This window comes from Astatotilapia calliptera, chromosome 19 (assembly GCF_900246225.1).
Source record: "Astatotilapia calliptera chromosome 19, fAstCal1.2, whole genome shotgun sequence".
Taxonomy (NCBI): domain Eukaryota; kingdom Metazoa; phylum Chordata; class Actinopteri; order Cichliformes; family Cichlidae; genus Astatotilapia; species Astatotilapia calliptera.
The window spans coordinates 1,327,402-1,346,598 of record NC_039320.1 but is presented as its reverse complement, the minus strand read 5'-3'; the positions used below and the strand labels follow the sequence as shown (position 1 = coordinate 1,346,598).

At 41.2% G+C, this 19,197-nt stretch overlaps 2 protein-coding genes across 4 annotated transcripts in view; both read right to left on the bottom strand.

Moving 5' to 3' along the window:
- Positions 1-9,734, bottom strand: part of ppp2r5eb (protein phosphatase 2, regulatory subunit B', epsilon isoform b) — a 51,213-nt gene extending 41,479 nt beyond the window's left edge. The window contains exon 1 of one of the 3 annotated variants that reach the window (XM_026151045.1): positions 9,117-9,734. In XM_026151045.1, the coding sequence (XP_026006830.1) occupies positions 9,117-9,145 (29 nt within the window). In that variant the 5' untranslated portion in view covers positions 9,146-9,734. Of the gene's footprint in view, positions 1-5,456; positions 6,681-9,116 lie in introns of those variants that run through there. The other 2 variants (XM_026151046.1, XM_026151044.1) reach the window with 2 other exon arrangements.
- A 3,921-nt stretch (positions 9,735-13,655) lies between these two features.
- wdr89 (WD repeat domain 89) lies at positions 13,656-16,894 on the bottom strand. Its single transcript, XM_026152038.1, has 2 exons — positions 16,706-16,894; positions 13,656-15,989 (listed from the first exon to the last, which is right to left on the bottom strand). The coding sequence occupies exon 2, from the start codon at positions 15,968-15,970 to the stop codon at positions 14,834-14,836; it is 1,137 nt and encodes a 378-aa protein (XP_026007823.1). The 5' UTR covers positions 15,971-15,989; positions 16,706-16,894; the 3' UTR covers positions 13,656-14,833.
- Between the last annotated feature and the right edge of the window lie 2,303 nt (positions 16,895-19,197).

The window sequence follows — 19,197 nt, the reverse complement described above, 5'->3', positions numbered from 1 at the left end:
AAATTAAGCATTCTCATTCCAGTTTGAATTTAAGGCACAGGAAGCACATTTACAAGTTTTTGTGTGCGAGCGTGTTCGTGCACTAAGGTCATGCAGGTCAAGAGTTCTTTTTTTTTTGATAGTAAGCGCATGCAAATAGAAAAAAAAAGAAAAAAAAACAACATCCCCTGTTACAGTTTTAGCTCTCTACGAGTTCATTTTCCTGCAGCCAAAGCAGACAGCCTCATTTTCCCAGCATAGGAGACACTTTAGACTTCAGTTCAAGCATGGTTACAGTACACAAACAAGCGGCACTCCTACCTGCCAGAAGACCATCAAAGTATCTCAAACACACACACAACTTTTTTAAAAAAAACAAACAAAAAAACACACAAAACCCACACACACACATACACAGCGGCACCGACAACAATGGAGCTGGTTCTGCAGCTGCGAGCTATTGACACAGTCGGAGGAAGCTGAGGAAATGTCAACTGCTGTGTGTGCTGGCTGCTGATTGCATGTTAAAATAACAATTAAAAAAAGAATCTAACAAACTAACTTCTCAAGCAACAAAAACAAGCCGCAGCAGAAGTCACACTTGAGACTACTTTTCTGCACCACACCCAGGAGCACATGTTTGGAAGAGCACACTCAGGATTTGTTTTTGGCTGTCAGAGGTACAGATCCATAGGGTGGCCACAAATGTGGGTGTGGTGATGTTTTTTTTTTTTGTTTTTTTTTTTAAACCTCTTATGGGGCTAAACTTTTTCTCAAAGTTTCACATCTGCAAACTAACCCTGTTTTTGTGGTCCTCTGGTTACATTAGCATCTATGATGCACACTGCTCAAAGATCTGCTGTCATCCTTTGATATAAGCACGATACCCTAACTCTGCAAACAAGTAAATATTCATACATACACCAAGCTAACATGCTAAGATTTTCATTAGTGTCAGTTAGGCTGGTGTACTAGCCAATTCAGTTGTTCAGGTAGTTCGCTAACAACCTATAAAAATACAAACAAAACCAATGAAACATCCATTTAAAAAAAACAAATGCGCGCATGGACAGCCTGGAATGTCCGAATCTTAACCTAAATTAAAGGAAACACAGTGATTAGAAGCCTGAGTTGTCACAGTGTCCCCATAAAGTGTGAATCCTGACAACATGTGAACCATCACAACAAGTTTCAAATAACCTTAGAAGGAGCATGAAGTCATGAACTCATCTTTTGGGCCCTGACCAATTACATGTATTATAGCATGACTTAAAAAGGACCACTCAAGACATCCAGGAAAAACATTTTTTTGGAAGAAAAACGATTCAACGTTGTTGCGCCAGTGTAATAAGTAGTGGTGCAACGGATCACGGTTGATCCGTAATCCGAACCGATCCCACTCCACGGTTCGGAACGCACGTGATCCGAAGATTCGAAAAAGAAGAAAAAAAAAGTATGTGTATGGTGTGCGTGGTGGGTCTGTCAAGCGATAGTTATGGCCAGCGCTAGCCGTCCAAGTGGAGGAGCAGAGGAAATTGCGGTATTTAAGCAGCCCTTTACTGCCCAGTCCGACCGGGCTAAAGTTATTACAAAAGCTACTGGGGTGTTTAGCTGCAGACAGGAGGCCGTATTCCGTTGTTTAAACTATGATGAACGTGCTTGAGACACGCTATGATATCCCGTTGCGCGTCCACTTTAGTGGCAAGATCGTTTCAAGCATGTACGAGCAGGAACAGTTTAAAGTTATGGCTGAACCGTCCCAGGCATCTTCTGTTGCCCTAACTACTACAAATGGGCAGACCTCCAGGGCAACGGAAAGCTACGTGACCATGACAGCTCATTATATCACAGCGGAGTGCGATATAATGAGCGGTATGTATTATTGTAGGGTCTACCTTACAATATAAAGCGCCTTGAGGCGACTGTTTTTGTGATTTGGCGCTTTATAAATAAAACTGAATTGAATTGAGTGGTAGATACAAAGCCCTATACTGCCCTATACTGTACCATAGTTGTTTTTTTTAATAATTGCGTGGAATGAGTCTTGAGTTGAATGTTTTTAAACAGGCAAAAAATACTTCAATAAGTGAATAAGTAAATGTTAATTTTTTCTCTTGATCCAATTGATCCAATCTGTGACTTAAAACCGTGATCCAATCCGAACCGTGAGATTTTTGATCCGTTGCACCACTAGTAATAAGTAATCACAGGATAGAGGTTGTTGCTGTTAAAGCTTGTTCTTTGAGAACTCAGGAATTCAGCCCGTAGACAAAGATAGAAATTAATTTAATCAAAGATGTGAAAAGTACAACTATTTAGTCAGATATGAGTGTGTTTTCCTTTAACTGACCATATTTCATTAGTACTCCCACTTCCTTCTTGCAACAGTACTGTACATGGGAAAAATACAAAGCTCAATATCAACCACAAGCCACAACAAAACTGGCCTCTGCTAGTTAGCATGAGGCTAATATTTTTAGTTTATTCAGGACATTAGGAAGCTAAATGGACTCTGATTTCAGGAGAGGACAAAGAGCCTGATCACTAACTGACCTGGATGGCATGGGGTGGCTGAGAGGACATAAATTAGAGTGCTAACAAAAATCCTTATATAATAAGACATGAATGAGATGCTGCAGGCTGCGGTCTGTGCTGGCAGCAAATGTTCTGTCAAAGTCAAAAGGCTGTCATACAACATGCCCACCAAGCCTTGTATACAACAGAGCGAGGAGAGTTACTACAGGCTTGGACTTCAGTACAAACACGTACATACGCACATCATTCATATGGATAGTCGAAGCCTTTCAAAAGCTCCCTGAGGATGCACCGCTTACTGTCCGTCATAGTAAAGAATCTATAGTAGTTATAATGACTGTAGACAAGCAACATGTACATCTGTGGTTCTCTGTGATGAAACTGTCAGCACTGATGCAATATAACTACAAGAGGAAGAAGATAAAAATCAAGAGTGCCAACTGTGAATATAAGAAGATATGGTAAAACAGCCTCAAAACCACAGTCCTCTCATTTTTCTGCTAAGCATTAGATTGAAGATGTCAGTGTTTAGGACAGTTTGTACACATTTACAGCATACTGTCATTACAGACTGACTATATGTTTGTTTACATTACAATGAGCCAGTCAGCAGGAGAAAAGGCAGAGTCCTCCCAAGGACATGGGCTTCCAAATTCAAAAATCAGTCAATCTAGGATGACAATTAAAAGTTCTGGAGATTTTCAAATGGCAAAGCCTCAAGTTTAACCATGAAAAAAGTTTTAACGAGCTATAAAAGAACTTGCTATTGAGCAATCAGTTTTTCCCCTTTTCAAGTTGTAATGCAAAACTACTTTGTTCTTTTTTAAAAATATATATATAGTTTTGCAATTGAAAATCGCAACAGACTGTAAGGTCTTACTTTAAAAATATGGCAAATAGATCCAAAGACAGCTGTCAGTGATAATCATCACAATCTTCCAGGTAAACTTTCAAATATCTATTATCATTGTTTATCATTTGAATGCAGATGGAGACCCTGCTTCAAGCCAGACGTTTTGCACAACTACAACAAATTAGCACTAGCACATAGGTTTAATATAGACAGAACTACCCTGAGCTAACTCAGTGCAGCGCGCAACATTCTAAAAGGAAAACAAAAGCCTCAACAGCTCACTTACAGAGACAAACAAGCTTTTTCTATGACGAACTACAGCACATAATAGATCCCAAGGGACGGCTAAACATCTGTCCACTGTGCTGCATGCATCAGACATGAAGCCAGACTTTGATGGTCTAGTCAAAGGTAGTCGTGTCATATTCATTATTTCTGAGTGAGTGTATAAGTAGACTTGTCAACCAGGGAAAAAAATAAAAATAAAAAAATAAAACACAATCTACCAGATAAGATACAAGAAACCATTGGAGTAGATATTCATTTACAACAGTACTGATGCAACACTTGCTCTAGTTGACACACAACTTCACACAGCACCACTGAGGCTAATCAGGCACAAAGCTCCTCCCCTCACCATGAGGTACGCATATGAACAATATCGCTAACAAACCTCCACAATCATTCTCATAAAGACTGACAAAGAAGCACAACAGGATCAACTATGTAGTTGTTTGAGTCCATAATCAAGTACAGTTTAATCAAAGCTCATCAACTTTAAGCAACAGAAATATGATGCACCAGAAGTCACCAGAAACACAAGTAATAACCAAGGCTGTACATGAATATATTTTCTGCAGACCATTGCTCAAATCTTTATTTTAAAAACTAATATATATATATATATATATATATATATATATATATATATATATATATATATATATATATATATATATATATATTTGGCGTGCAGTCATGTAAGTCATGACTGTACGCCAAACAGGATACACAGATTCACAAATGACAACACCAATTATATGACAAGAGAGTCATCTGTCAGTACTATTCACGGTCTTCACTTTCATTGTCACTCAGCAGTTAATGATCCAGCTGTGTGAATGCCTTCTGTTTGGCATCAGCACTGTCACTGTCTTGGAAAATACCTCCAGCTAAACACTGATCTCTCCTGTGGTTGGTTAGCATCAGTCAGCCTGGCAGCTAACAAACTTAAAATTCTGCTTTAAAAAAAAAAAATACTATGGTCGAGGACAACACACGATAGACTTGGTTTGTTTGTTTTTTCTCTGTTGAAAGATTTCCTGCCATAGTTTTGCCTTTCAAAACTATTCAAATGTGAGCCTAAAAAGCATGTCGGCTTTATCACAAGGCTGACATACCCTACAGTATAAACATGACAAAAAACCTTGCAAATTGACACCTTGCAACTTGTTCTCTGTGCTGTTGCTGTGGGTACAGAGCCTTACAGATACCGGACAAAGCAAGGCTGAGGCGTCTAAAAATCACCTGCACTCAGCGATAATCCCCGGCTAATGTCTGAAAGTGGACTAGCTCTGACGTACGTACTCTTTGACACCTCTTGGATAATCAAGTTTTACTCTTATAAATGGTTAAATCAGCACTTCCAGCTGTCTTTTATAATGGCAAATGGTAAATGGCCTGTATTTGTACAGCGCTTTACTAGTAATATATAATATTACATTTTAATATTCTTGCTCTGTTTTGGGGGTTTTTTGGCATGGGCAAGGGTGGTCCATATCAGCTCCAAGATTCCACCATAATATTATGGAGAGACTTTCCAGCTCTTTGTGTTCATGATTTCAGGCAATACAAGTTTTAATCTCTGCTATGATGACAAAGAGCATCATTCAGCTCCAAAAAATAAAATAAAATAAAAAAGAAACAAGGCAAAGACTTAATTTCAATTTCTACCTGCTACATCACAAATGGTAAAAGTAAACAGTACAAATTGGTGCTTTTCCACTGCAGCACCACTGAAAGTGACAAAATTGCGATTAGTCACATTCGGAACAATCTAAAAACTGTACAGCCACACTACTTTTCTTACCTGTGGATAGGACCACTGGAATCCCTGTGTACAACCATCAGTGCCTCACGTTCAATCGTTCTCTCTCACTAAGCAGCTAATGGCGACAACACTACACAACACACGAGGGAGAGCAAGACTATGCCGCCTGGTCAGGCGTATGGCACCCAAGCACCAAAGCCATTCTCCTCCCATGCCTCTTACATAAGAGAACAGATGACATCCAAACAGGCTTGGTGAGGGTGGGATTAAAGAACAAGGAGGAAGGAGAGAGGAGGGGTGCATAGCAAGCAACAGGGAGACCAACCGAAAGGGAGGGAGGGAGGGAGGGAGGGAAGGAGGAAGAGGAGGGAGGGAGCTGCTGTACAACAGGAAGTCAACAAACAGGCAATGGCAAGGCCGAAAGAAAGGAGCTGGAGTAAGGGAACAAAAATGCACACACAAATATGTACAGGAATGCAGTGCTGTGGATGAGAGGAATACCAGCTTGAAACATACTATGCAGTCCTATAAAAAATTAAGTATACACTTACTGCTTTCTAAGGAATTAAGAATAGCTACATGCTGCTGATCAAATGCAGTTGGTTGTTGATCATTAGCAAGTGTGAGCACCTCAATAAAAGCAGAAGTTTGAGCAGTTTGCTGGTCTTGAGGATTTGGGTGTGTCCTAGCTATGGGGTGGATGTGTCTTGAGTTTTTTGCAAAAATCACAAGAGCTACATTTTAGACTCTACAGGCCGCAATTAGCATGTTAAATGTTAAAGTTCATGAAGGTACAATTTTTAAAAAAAAGATACTCAACAAATATGGCTTGTTTCAAAGTGTTGCCCGGAGAAAACCTCTCCTCTCTAAGAAAAACGAGACAGCATGGCTCAGGTTTGTAGAGTTGCATCAAAACAAACCACAAAACTTCTTAAACAACGTCCTTTGGACAGATGAGATCAGAGTGGAGATGTTTAGCCATAAAGCACAGCACGATGGTTAGAGAAAACCAAACACAGCATATCAGCTGTGTGCCTTATTCTAACTGTCAAGCACGGTGGTAGAGGGGTGATGATTTGAGCTTGTCTTGCAGCCACAGGATCTGAACTGGTCCACCATGAACTAGTATTCTGTAGTCAAACATGACTGTGTGACAGCTAAAGCTTACCCAAACTGGGTCATGCAACAGGGTAATGGTGCAAAGCACACCATGAAAATCTACAACACTATAGCTGAATAAGAACAGAATCAAGGTATTGCAGACCATACCCTGATCACAGAGAGGTATGCATTAACAAATGTTCACAAACCTCAATGAACTGAAGCAACGTTCTAAAGAAGAGTGGACAAAAATTCCTACAAAGGGATGTGAGAGACTTATAAAGGCATACAGAAAACTATTCATTCAACATACTGCTGCTAAATGATTGCACAAGCTATTGATTGTGCTGTGTACTTAATTTTTCACAGGGTTGCAGTGTCCAAAATTTTCATAATACGACAAGAGTCATATTTTGGTACAGCCCAACTGCTTTTCTTTTTATTTCATGGAAATAAAAATAATAATAAAAACATTTCCTTGATATAGGCCTGCAAAATCATTATCTACATTGTTAGAAGTACATTCGGCTTATTAAACATCACAGAAGTAGTAGAAAATAAAAAATAAATAAAGTCATAAATAAATAAAGCCTTATGCAACAACAACAGCTGTCTTGGTTTGGCTGGCCAACACTCAATAACATGACTCTGATAATAACTTGCTTCAGAAAAAAGATCCTCAAAGACACTTTTTGGTTGTTAATTAAATTATTTTTTCAGCTCATCCATACCAAAAGAAATCTATAAATGCACAGACTGTTTTATTTAACGTACTTTTATTGTTATTTATTCTACTTTTTTTTGCTAAGGAAAACATAAGTGTTCATTATAATAAGTAAAAAAAACATTTTTTTAAGTGTTTTTCAATATTTACTGCCAGCAGTAAATGTCATCTTATCAGTCAACAAAACTGAAAATATATGGTGCAGTTCGACATATAAGCAGTCAATATCAAACTGTGTGTTTAACTTTGTGTAAGTTAAACACACGATATGCCCTTAAATCCAATAATTCATCCTGCTTTGCAGCTTTTATTGCCTCCCAAAAACCAGAGTCATGCAAGTATCATGCAAGTCACAGCAACATAAAGAAGACAGGTTACTTTACATATCCATCCAATAAAAATTGCTAACAAATTGAACTAACAATACCAGTATGAATCCCTGGCTTACTGTACTGAATCCTCATACTTCCGAAAGTCTCCTGTTGCTACTATCAGCTGAATGCTGCAACCTGACAGCCCGTCTAATTGGTGTGATTCATTCATGGGTGAATTGCGCTGTTCACACATCTAAGTACAAATGAACTCAGCAACTTTCAAACACACACACACACACACACACACACACACACACACACGCACACAAAACCACACAGAGCTGATAAGGAGGAGGCAGTTAATGTACCAGCCTTGTCATAAACACAGAAGACTTTGGATGTTAAGTTATCTGAGTTAAGGTTGGACCTGTTAACAACATGGTTAAACTCTAGAACCTTAAAGGTGAGCCAGATGTGTCACGGAACAGGAGTAAACCCTCCTAAAACACAGACAGTGCAATATGAGTATATGAAAGGCCACACCTGGCCTCCCATAAATGGCTGGGGATGTAGAGACTAGGCAAAATAAAAGCAAAAGTAGGAGTAGTACGATAATACTTTAAAGTTAGCCCGATGCATTCCACTCATCACCACCACCTCTCATCTACAATGTCACTACATTGTTATTAGAGGTGATGATCTCTCTCTCCCTCCTAACGGTTCTATACACATTACTCAACATGTAGAAACAATGGTGGTCTGTGCAAGAAAATATAAGATGACAAGTTTAGAGGTACGAGCCTGTCAGAAACAGCCTCTTAGTGCACAGCCAGTCAAAGTTCATGTAGGATTATCGCCACACCGTTTGACAGTTGGCTTCACTTGACAGGAAAGCTAAACTTGTCTCATGCTGGGTTCATGGGGCTTTTTCAACTCACGAGGATTAAACAGCAGCATTTACTTTGAGCGAACCAGCCCGTGGGCCGCTGCATACAGCAAATAACTCAATAAACCCTAGTTCCTGTACAGTGCAATTTGATGTCACATATTTACTGCTGTTATCAGCTAGAGCAGCAAAGTAGACCATCAACTCTAAGGTTAAAAATGAAGCCGTTCGGGAGAGCTGGCGTTAGCTTGGGCAAATCGGGCCTGGCAGCGACAGCAGCAGCAGGAGGAGGAGGAGGCAGCGCAGCATTCAAAACTTGACAGCGCGATAGCCTCACTAGCGTTAACTAGCTAGCAGTGTTAGCATCTCGAATAACCGTTACAAAGCCGCATTGAACGCTAGATAGTCGTCTCCAAAGAACACATAAAGCTCTAAGATAGTATAGCCATGAAGATAAAGCGGCTTTCATTTCAAAGCTTTGAAGCTTTACTTTAGAAATTATATTTTTGGTAGCTAGCTAACGTTAGTGCAACGGTTATCGCGGGTTAGCTCAAGTTGAACATGTAGCCTTAGCTTAAGACCCGCCACCAGTCAAAGGAAACACAAGAAGCTGATTAAAAGAATGAAACCTGCGATTATATCAAAGCCAATGTGTGCTAATAAGATAGAGTTACCTGGGCGGGCTCGGGCGATCACCCATCATCCCAGATGTAAATACGGGGCAGTGCTAATGCTGCTACCGTTAGCTAGCGCTCACAGACTGACAGAGTGACCAGGCTGGGAGACACACACCGTCCCGAGTCCCGACCCGAGCCCGACAAGCTGCAGCCGACCAAGTGGCTGGTAGCCCTCCAATCGTAGTACTTTACCTTGATCCTCTGCGGTTCGCAACGGAGACGGCGGCGAGGAGTTATCCTATGTTTGGAAAGCTATCGGGCTATTAGTTAGGCTACCTCCAGTTCGGTAAGAACAGCCTTTCCCCAGCAGCGGCGGAGCAGCAGGAAAATCTTTGGCCTGAAACAGCCAAACCCACGAGTAGCCTTCCTTCCAACTGAATAATCCTCAAACTCCCATTAATTACAAAATACACCTACGATACACACAAACGATTACGTTAACGCATTTACATTCCTGTTATTGATTCACTCGCTCGTCTTCCCCAAAAACCCTGGATTTTGGTGTTTTCTTTGCTCGTCTATGATCCGGGGCTGTTTCCTTTCACCCTATTGTCAACACTGCTGGGTTGAGACCATGGCACACATAACAGAGACACAGCGTAGCGTGCTGGACGAGCATCTGAACCACGTACAAAGCTGATTGGCTGCAGGGAGCGATGTCCGCAATTGTGATTGGACAGCCAGAACTATCAATCACAACACGGAGAAACGAGGCTCCGAATCCGTCGGTTAGGTAGAGGAGAAGGGACAAGGAAAAAGATCGAGGCAGAGAGCGAAGTACAGTGTGTATGTGTGGAGGCTTCACCAGGCAGCGTGCTGGAATGAGGCTAAACCTGTCCGAGGCCCGGCCCTGCACCTCGCTTCTATGTATCCGCATTTTAACGCTCGTTCTGCCCAATCGTTTATTGCACATTTATAAGTGTTTTTGAAGACCTCCTCACAGCCGAGGCGGTGCTGTGTGAAAGACGAGTGCATTTCAGCCCTAGAACCGAAATTAGAGAGGAACACAGCGAGAGTTACATAACTGATATATAGGTCTGTGAATGCGCTATATAGCTAATGCTAGGGCATGCATGGGTGTTTCCTTTACTCGCTCACGTATTGGTTTTCTCTCGCTTGATAGGTTTTTAAAATAACACATTTGCAAATAGTTTCTGCTCCAACTTTACAGCAAATTATACAAATAATTTTTTATTAAAAAAAACAATATACCATATAATTCATATTAGTCACTATACTGGAAACGTGTCAACTGAAGTGCTACATAGGCCTAGCTATATCTTATGTATTTGAATTACTGATGCATTAACGTGTAAGTAGCAATAATTATTAGTATTAACGCACTGTGTCCAGGGGTAGTTTTATCTAACGTGTGGATTACTGGCCAATTATGAGGCAGTAGGCCGTGTATAAAGGTTTCGCACATTTCATACAAAATAAAAAAAAACTTCATACCCCAGTGTTTTTCTATGACTGTGGTTGCTTTGCTTTTTTAAGTCGTAATTTTAGTGTCATTTTTCCTCATTTTATGTAGTCACAGCATCTCTTGAGAGATTCCTGCGACTTATTCGTGATTTTTTTTTCATCTGCTTCCTCATCATTTTCATCCTTCTAGCTGCGTCTCTTTGAGTTTGCTGTTTTGTTATCATTTCCCTCTCTTCTAGTCCTTTGGCATTTTTTAGTCAAACTGGTGTTTCATAGTTTTCAAGGAGTATCTTTGGTGAGTGTAATGTTGGTTGTGATTTTTTATTATTTTTTGGCTTCATTCAGAACTCCACAAGATTTGGTATGTCTTAGGCAGCGAGCATTCTCAGCAGAATCTCTAGTGAAGTGTTTTCTCACCATTGTCACTAAGGACAGAAATAGCAAAACTGCATCATATTGACCAGTGAAACCACACTTTGGTTTTGCCACTGTAACAATGAAGCCTGCTAGAGGCCTTGTTCATACTAACTGAAGTAAAATTACATTCACACAACTTAGAGGAACCATTTCTCTACAGCTGTATTTCCCATATCAACACGTTTTAGTAGTAAAACCTAGTTTGTAGCAAAGTTAGCGTCACATCTACACTGCTAAATTAGGAATCATGGACTTTATCAACAATTTTAAAAGAATGACCTTAGAAATAGTTCTGTATTATGTTTTTTAAGCAGTCAGGGGTCATATCAATTTGGTTATCATATGAGTGAACAAATAATCATGTGGGTGACCAAAAATGAGCAGTTAGGCATACAGTGACTTATCAAGAATATAAACAGATATTTAAAAGAAAAGATGATGTTTCTCCATCACCCCATTCTCAGTAATGGTCTCATTGTGGTCACTCTATAAAAACTGTGTGGCTCCATCACTGTCTTTCAGTAATATCTGCAGTTTAAGTTTACTCTTTTCTGTGCAATTATATATATATACAGATGTGAAGAAGTCAGTTTTCCTGGGGCTTTGCAGTCGTTTAAAAAACCTGTGACTGAGTAGCTCGTAGAACCAATGTTAACAGAAATAGCTCTTTATGGCTTTAATGACTTTATCAGTCTTTCACATCATTGTAGAGGAATTTTACCCAGTCGTCTTCAAAATGTTGTTTCAGTTCATTGGGCATTCGTTTATACTGAGCCTACTTAAGGTCCAGCATTTCAGTCAGCTTGATGCTTTCCTTTTTCAGACATTCTGTTGTAGATCTGCTGCTGTGTTTGGAATTACTGTCCTGTTGGACCATACCCTTGCAGCCAATCTGTTGGACAGATGACCTAACATTTGACTTAAGAAAACTTTGTGTACAGAGGAAGTTGTGGTCGAGTCGGTGACTGCAAGGTGGACGGGTCCTGCAGCTGCAAAACTAGCCCAGGTCATCACCCTGTGCTTTATTATTAGCATTTGTGCTGATATGCTGGTACAAGGCTGTGTACATTTTGGCCAAACATCTCCCCTCTCCTCTCGTCTGTCCAAAGGATGTTGCTCCAGAAGTCTTGTGGTTTGTTCAGATGCAACTTGACAAACTTTAGCCACGCTGCCATGTTCTGTTTTGAGAGAAGAGGCTTTCTCCTAGCAACCCTTGCAAACAAGACATACTTGTTCAGTATTTGCTAATTGTGCTGTCATGAACTTTAACGTTTAACTTGTCTGGGCCTGCAGACTCTGAGCTGTGGCTCTTGGGGTTTTTTGTCATTTCTCTTCACGTTGCACAGTCTGACCCTGGGGTGAATTTGCTGTGATGTCCACTTCTGGGAAGATTGTGGGATTATGTTAATGCACAGCTAAAACCGCCAAAACCTCTGCTGTTACAGGGCTGCTCACGCTTTCTGAAGATCAGTTAATCGAGTGCATCTGATCAGCAGCATGTGGCTGCTACTTACCCTCTTAAATCCTGTGGAAGCAGTGAGGGTGTACTTAGTTTCCACAGAGTCCTGTGAAAACTTCACATTAAGGTACCAAACATTTATAGTAAAACACAGGATGTGAAGTCCTCTCTGAAACTGAGTACATTAGGTGCACCAAATTTGGATAGCTTTTTCTTTCCTTTTACATGTAAATATCATTTAGCTTCCAGAGTGAGACTCCAAAAAGACTCGTCTTTGTTTTGTCTGTCTGTATTTACTAATAGAATGTAATGACTCAGCTGATGTTTTCACACTGCAAAAAATTCATAGAGTAATGAATGGTTAAAAGAATGCAAAGATGAAGCCTGAGTCACCGCAATGATCGCTAATGTGAATGAGATTCACCGCATGACTCCACTGGCTAGAATTAAACACACACACAGACACTTGCACTGCCAGTCTAGTTATTCCACTTGCTGCCATTTGAGAAGGATAGCTGCAGTCTCAGCGTGATCACACTGTGCCGGGCAGCTCGGGTGACTTTCAGGAAGTAATCCAGTAATAACAGCTGGCCAGCTGAAGGAATCATTGCAACTAGAAGATAGAAAGTGTAAAAATGGATATAGGAGGAAGCTGTCAGTATGTCATACTATACAGTGTAACAAGATTTAATGCATAGTATGTTTCATTGTACTTAGTGGAAATCAGTCATCGGGGAACTTTACAATACCAGTTAAACCTCACTTATAACAAACAGTTTACTGTTTTTAAGATGTCCTTGTCCTGGAGATGAATCCTTGTGTTTGGAGACGTATTCCTGCACATGGTGGCTCTTATTTACTATTGACTGCGCCACATCTGTGCCACTTTTTACCAGTATTCTGCCATGGAAACCCTTAAATATGTGCCACAATGGTGTTGGAAGATAATCTGGGCAACTTTACTTTACTACAGTTTACTTTTCTTGTAGTTATTCTGCTCATTTCTGACCTTACTGGGGGGTAGGCCTAAATAGCTCTCATTGTGGGTTTGATCAACCAGAGACTCAATCATGTCAATGCTCAGTGTCAGTAGACTGGCAGTGATATGCTGTTTATTAGTAGTAGTAAATGTGAGAATATGCCAAGCAGGGTTGCGGATTATTACTTCTTTTTTAAATTCATTGATTGATCATTTGATCCATGTAAAACAAACACCCACATCAACATTTCAAAGCTGAGAAATCATAAAAAGTCCTGTATTGCCCAACCATCGATTGCGATACAGCAAAATGAATCAAAAACAGCTGAAAATCTGATGCATTGTTTTTTACAGAAACTGGACACTTCCTGCTCATTTCCAGCTCCAGATTTTTATACTCGACTTTGCTTGAGTAGCTTTGCATGATTCCAGTGTTAGAATAATGCTTGTTTCTCTCATCTGTCTCAAACAAGCTGTTTTAACTCCTCTTCTTTTAAGTCAAACGAAAATTTTAAACAGCAGGTGGGAGGGTCCTCTGTCCCCAAGAGTACCATGTCAGGAGCTGACACTGGAGCTAGTTTTAAATTCTAGTCATTTTTGGTTGATTAACTATTCTATTAATTGACAAATCATTTCTAGTCTAAAACATGAGTGACACCTGTCAAGTAGCTACAAAAGAGCAAGGGTGGCAATGAATGTGAATCCCAGCAGCATACGATTATGATACCAGCAAACAGTGACGTCTCCTCGTCCGCTTTGTGTCGCTTTCTGGAAAACATCAGATGTAAGCAAGCACATAGGGCACAGGACAGATGAATGTGAGAATACAGACATGAAAAGCTGCTTTTATGATTCAATGAACATAAATCACTAAACCAATCAGTGGAAAATGTCCAGCCAAAGAGAACTAAGGCTGTCCAGAGCTCTCAGGATGGTGGCTGGTGATGTGCTGGAACAGCAATTGTAGCCTAAAAACTGAGATGTGCTTCTAGAGAAATGCTCCAGTCCTGTGTGCTACAAATATAATAACTATAAAGACTGATTGTTGTGGTGCAGTCACACAGCATGCCAAAGTTTTTATTAAACACACACAGCTCTCTTCATATTAAATACTTGCCCTGTTTGTTAGCTGGGGCCACCAGATCTTTATCAAAGACTAAAATACAATTTGCCTTTCAAAGTCACCTGGTCGCAATTTTCCTGCAAGCTGGTTTCTTTGTAAACACTAAAAAGGTCCACATTCAGGCTGCTATGACACACAAGAATATGTTTTGCTTGTAAACAGAACTGCACAGTAAAAACAACAGCATCTATCAACAGCTGAGGCAAAGATGAACACCATTTCATCTGCTTACTGACATCGTCCTCAGCAGCTGAGCTGCTTTAAATTGTAGGACACAGGGCTGCTTCAGTCAGGTTCACTTTGTTCCTCTGCTACGCCGTCTTCTTTTCTCTGTGGTAGCCGTGTTTTTTATGAGGTCTGGATTTGAGTCTTAGAGCTGACTCGCTCTTCATAGACTCCCTTTTCCCTGGTGTGAGCTCCTCTCCACCCGGTTTCCACAGCAGAAGCTGTGCATCCTCCCCCCCGGTGAACAACGCCTCCTCTGCTGCATCCCACAGGAAGCAGCGCACCGTGGAGGCGTGGCCACCCTCTAGGCTCCTGAGCAGATGAAGACCCCTGGCGTCACACTCCATCAGGTGGAGGTCTCCGTTGTTCTTCCCGCCGACCACCAGCAGCTTTTGGGTGTCCTCTAGCCACCGCCCCCCCACCAGGTAGTCCACGCCTCGCCCGTCAGCCAGTAGAGTCAGGCTGCGAGCGTCGGAGGTGCTGAAGATGGTGAGAGGCTCATCTGTATCCAGCTGGCCCAAATCCCACAGGTGCAGCCCCTCATCGTGGCTGAGGCACAGCAGCTGGGTGTAGTTGGCCCCGGACCAGCACACTGAGCTCGCTGATGAGTCGCTGTTGCAGGTGGCGAGCAGCGCATCCTCCTCCGCCCCCCGGCTGAGGTCGAAAACATTAACAAGGCCATCTGTGGAGCCCGAAGCCAGGCGGTCCTTATCCCGGGGATGGAAGCGCACCTGTGTGATGTCATCGCTGTGCGACTCAGAGTATACCCCAAGAAGCCCACCTGCCGGTTTCCTGGAATCCCAGAAAATGAGGAAGCTGTCCTCGCTGTCCACTTGCTCAGTGCCGGCACACAGGAGCATGTCACTGCAGCTCAGGTCGAAGCTGCAGTAACAGTGCGCTGGATCGCTTTTAAACTTCTGGGCTGCCTCCGTCCCGGGTTGGCGGACGTCCCACACGCGGACCGTCCCGTCAGCAGAACCGGAGTACAGGAGGTCAGAGGAGGTGTGGCCAAACGTGACCCCGCAGAGCCGCCCATTGTGGCCTTGATACTCTCCCACTTGCTTCAAAGTGTCCTTGTTGTGCAGGTGGATGGTGAAGTTGGAGCAGGACACCGCCAGAAGGCCACTCGGCTGCAAGGCAACATCCAGCAGGTAGGTGGGTTCCTCCGGACAGGACCGCCTAGCAATGGACAGAACTTTAAGCTTCTCCTCCAAATCCTCCATGGAAGCTCCTGATGAGTTCCTAATGAGATGGAATAATTAAAAAGACACAGAACTCTGATCAGCAAATCCAGCAACTTTGTCTTTCACTTCCTGTCAGTGGTTAAAACCCTGAGATCCACCTGTGCCTGCAACTCATCGGTTTTATAAGCTAATACAGAGCTGCTTTTCTACAACTGTGTAATAACCAGCAGTTCCACAGCGGTCTGAATGTGCCCATGTTTATTCATGTGGAAGGAGACTTGTGGGAACAGTTTCTCCCACTCACAGATAATTGTGAATATTCTTCTAAATTATGCAGCAATAACAGTGCTCCTACACCACAGTGTTATCAGTCTGTGTGTAGCTTCACTGGGGAAAATACAAAGTTGTTTTTGTTTTAATATATCCTAAACTTTTTCTTTCTGAAACACCAAAGTAAAACTGCTTACAATTCAGTCTCCTATAACAAGACTCAATAGCAAATGTATATTATCTACAGCTTTCTTTATTTGCTACATACATACGCATATGAGAACACAGCTGATGATGTTTAATAAATTGCCTAATCCAATTTTGTAATTCGGCCCCAAATTAAAACACTTCCAAAACCGCTCCATTATTCATGTTTTAGCTCTAAACACGAGTTTTAGGGATTTTTTTAGAGTTTGGCGCTGGGGTCTGTAGCTCCACGTTCATCGCTCATCGCTGTGTAGTGAATGTTATCGTGTCGCGTGCTGTTAAAGCCGACCTTCCTACCTGCTACAAATGAAGGGAAACTCCCGGTGTGTTACACACTAGTGTTTGGACACGTCCGCCGCCATTCTGGACACAATACAACAGCCCACTGCCACGTTATTACAATAAAAGACTTTGGCGTTAAAGCTCTTAAAAACACGTAACTGAGTTCATTTCACCGAAAACTACGCATGGAGGAAGTGCTTTGTGTAACAGTGTGTACAGACCGGGTGGAAACGTTCTTCATGACATAGTTCCGTTCGTGCGTTTCGTACTTATTACTTTTTTTCATATTCTGTTTTTATCTTTATTTTTAAAATATTTATTATGAATTTATTTCCCTCACAGTGCACTTTATTATAACGTTCCTTGTGAATAGTTTATATTTAATTTTTTTAATAAAATGAAAAATGTGGGAAATGTCACTATTACACTGTGCTTACGTAAGAAAAGACATAAAAACTGTATATATTTACATTTCTTGATTTTTAATTTATCTCAGCTAAAAATTGTGCAAAAATGTCTGTTCTCTCTTTCTCTCTCTCTTTAGAATTTAAAGGGTTTAATGTATCTCTGCAGTGAGTCAGCCAGTCTCAAGGCTTGGATTTAATCAAAGAGCAGAACTGAGACGTTATACTCAACAAGTAAATTACGAGGTCCTTAAACTGAGACTTGATTCATCATGCACCGGGGTTTCGTCTAATTATTTTGCAGAGGAAAGATTAATCAGCTTATTCAAGAAACACAGCTGCCGCGCATCAGAAATATAAATTAAATATGTAAAACGACCTATGAAGCGTTGCAGCAATCTCTTATTATATTTTTCTTCAATTTTTTCTTCTTAAATCTGTTTTTTTTTTTTTCGCCTTTGGCAATTTCAGATGGCTTTTTGTTACAGACATACTTTAAAAAAGGGAACAGAACAAGAAACTCAAACATATCATCAAAACAAAGGGGCAAAGCTGATCTGGTTCTACTAGAAGGATTGCCTTAGGATGAAATAAATTCAGGTGTGATACCTGTGTCGTCCAGCAGGTGGCAGCAGGAGCAGCTCTCACAGGTCTCAAACTGTTCGAGGCTTTCCAGCTGACCCAAATCTGACATTGGAGTTACACAGAAACAAATTAAAGACAACCTCAGTCCTTCGGGGGTACTGGAGTAAGAGGAGGAGAGTGAAGGAGACTTTTTCCTTTTTATTATCCGTCATTTCAGACAACACTCACACAGCTGACATGACTCACTCTTGTTCTGATGTCTTTCGTGTTTCTCAAAGCTCTTTATATAATCCCACCTTCCCCATATTTGCATCTGCTTCAAACAAATCTACTTGCTTTGTCTCTCAATTTGCATCTTTTTGTGGTCATTTAACGTGTGTTCATACTCACTGTGCATCACTTTGTATTCTGGTTTTTGACACAGTGCCCCTGTGCGGCACATTTTAGTCCTTTTGTGGGTCTTTTGTACTCATTGTCATATTTGTTTGCAGTTTATTGTTTATTTTGCATTACTTTGTCATGTGTGCTTTGTGTTCCTCAATGGTCCATTTGAGTCTTTTTGCACCAACACTTCACTTTGGTATCATCTATCATCTTTACAGTCCTTCATCTTTTTTGATGACTCTTTGTGGTAATTTTATGTCTCTGTTCTCACTTTTGGTGTTTCTATGGCTCTTTTGTGCCTCTTTGAGCATTTTTTGTGTGTGTGTCTGCAACTTCAATTTGTTTGTGTTGTGAACCTCAGTGTCTCCTGTTAACCTGGAGACAAATGAAGGATTGTGAGCAAAGGTTAACTACAGTTTGAAGTGTGTGAAGTTTCTGCAGCTTTAGCCCGGACTGACACACTCGTCTTTCCCAGTAAAACATCCACAAGGCTTCAGCCGCAGTCTTGAGCGCTGTCACGTTCTAAAGCAAAGGAAAAAAAGAAGTAAGGGAAAGTCTTTCATGTTCAGCTGGAGTTTCTCTTCCCCTCCTCAGCTGAGCAGCTTTGGCAGAACAAAGTGGAAAGTTGGTCCTCCTGTGACACATCACAGCTCTGCAGCAGGAGAAACAAACACAGAAGAGACTGCGTCATCAAAAAAAAAACCAACCCAAACAGTCAAGTTCTTATGCAAATAGTCACCTGTTCACATGTTCTTTTACATGTGGACTGAATTTGACCCATTTCAGGATTACTGTCCTCACCAGCACAGGTTTTGCTTCGTGAGACTTCCTGATTAAAGCCGCTGCAGTTTGGTGACAGATGAATCAGAGGTCTGTTAGTTTTTCCATCATGCCTCAAAGCAAAGCTGGGCTGACATTCACACATGCACACAAATCATTTATCCATGATAAAACAAAAAACACTGAAAGTTTGGGATGGCTGCATCCAAAGCATGGGAGAGCTGACATCACACAGAACAGTTTAGGTGGACCTGGATGAAGTTATTTGTTGAAAATTTCTTTGAACACCTTTTAAAAGCGGGCAGCTTAGTGGCACCGTAGTTCGCACTGCTGCCTCACAGCAAGAAGGCTTTG

Excerpts from the sequence above, each read along its gene's own strand:
- wdr89 (XM_026152038.1), bottom strand. The coding sequence starts at position 15,970 with ATGGAGGATTTGGAGGAGAAGCTTAAAGTTCTGTCCATTGCTAGGCGG.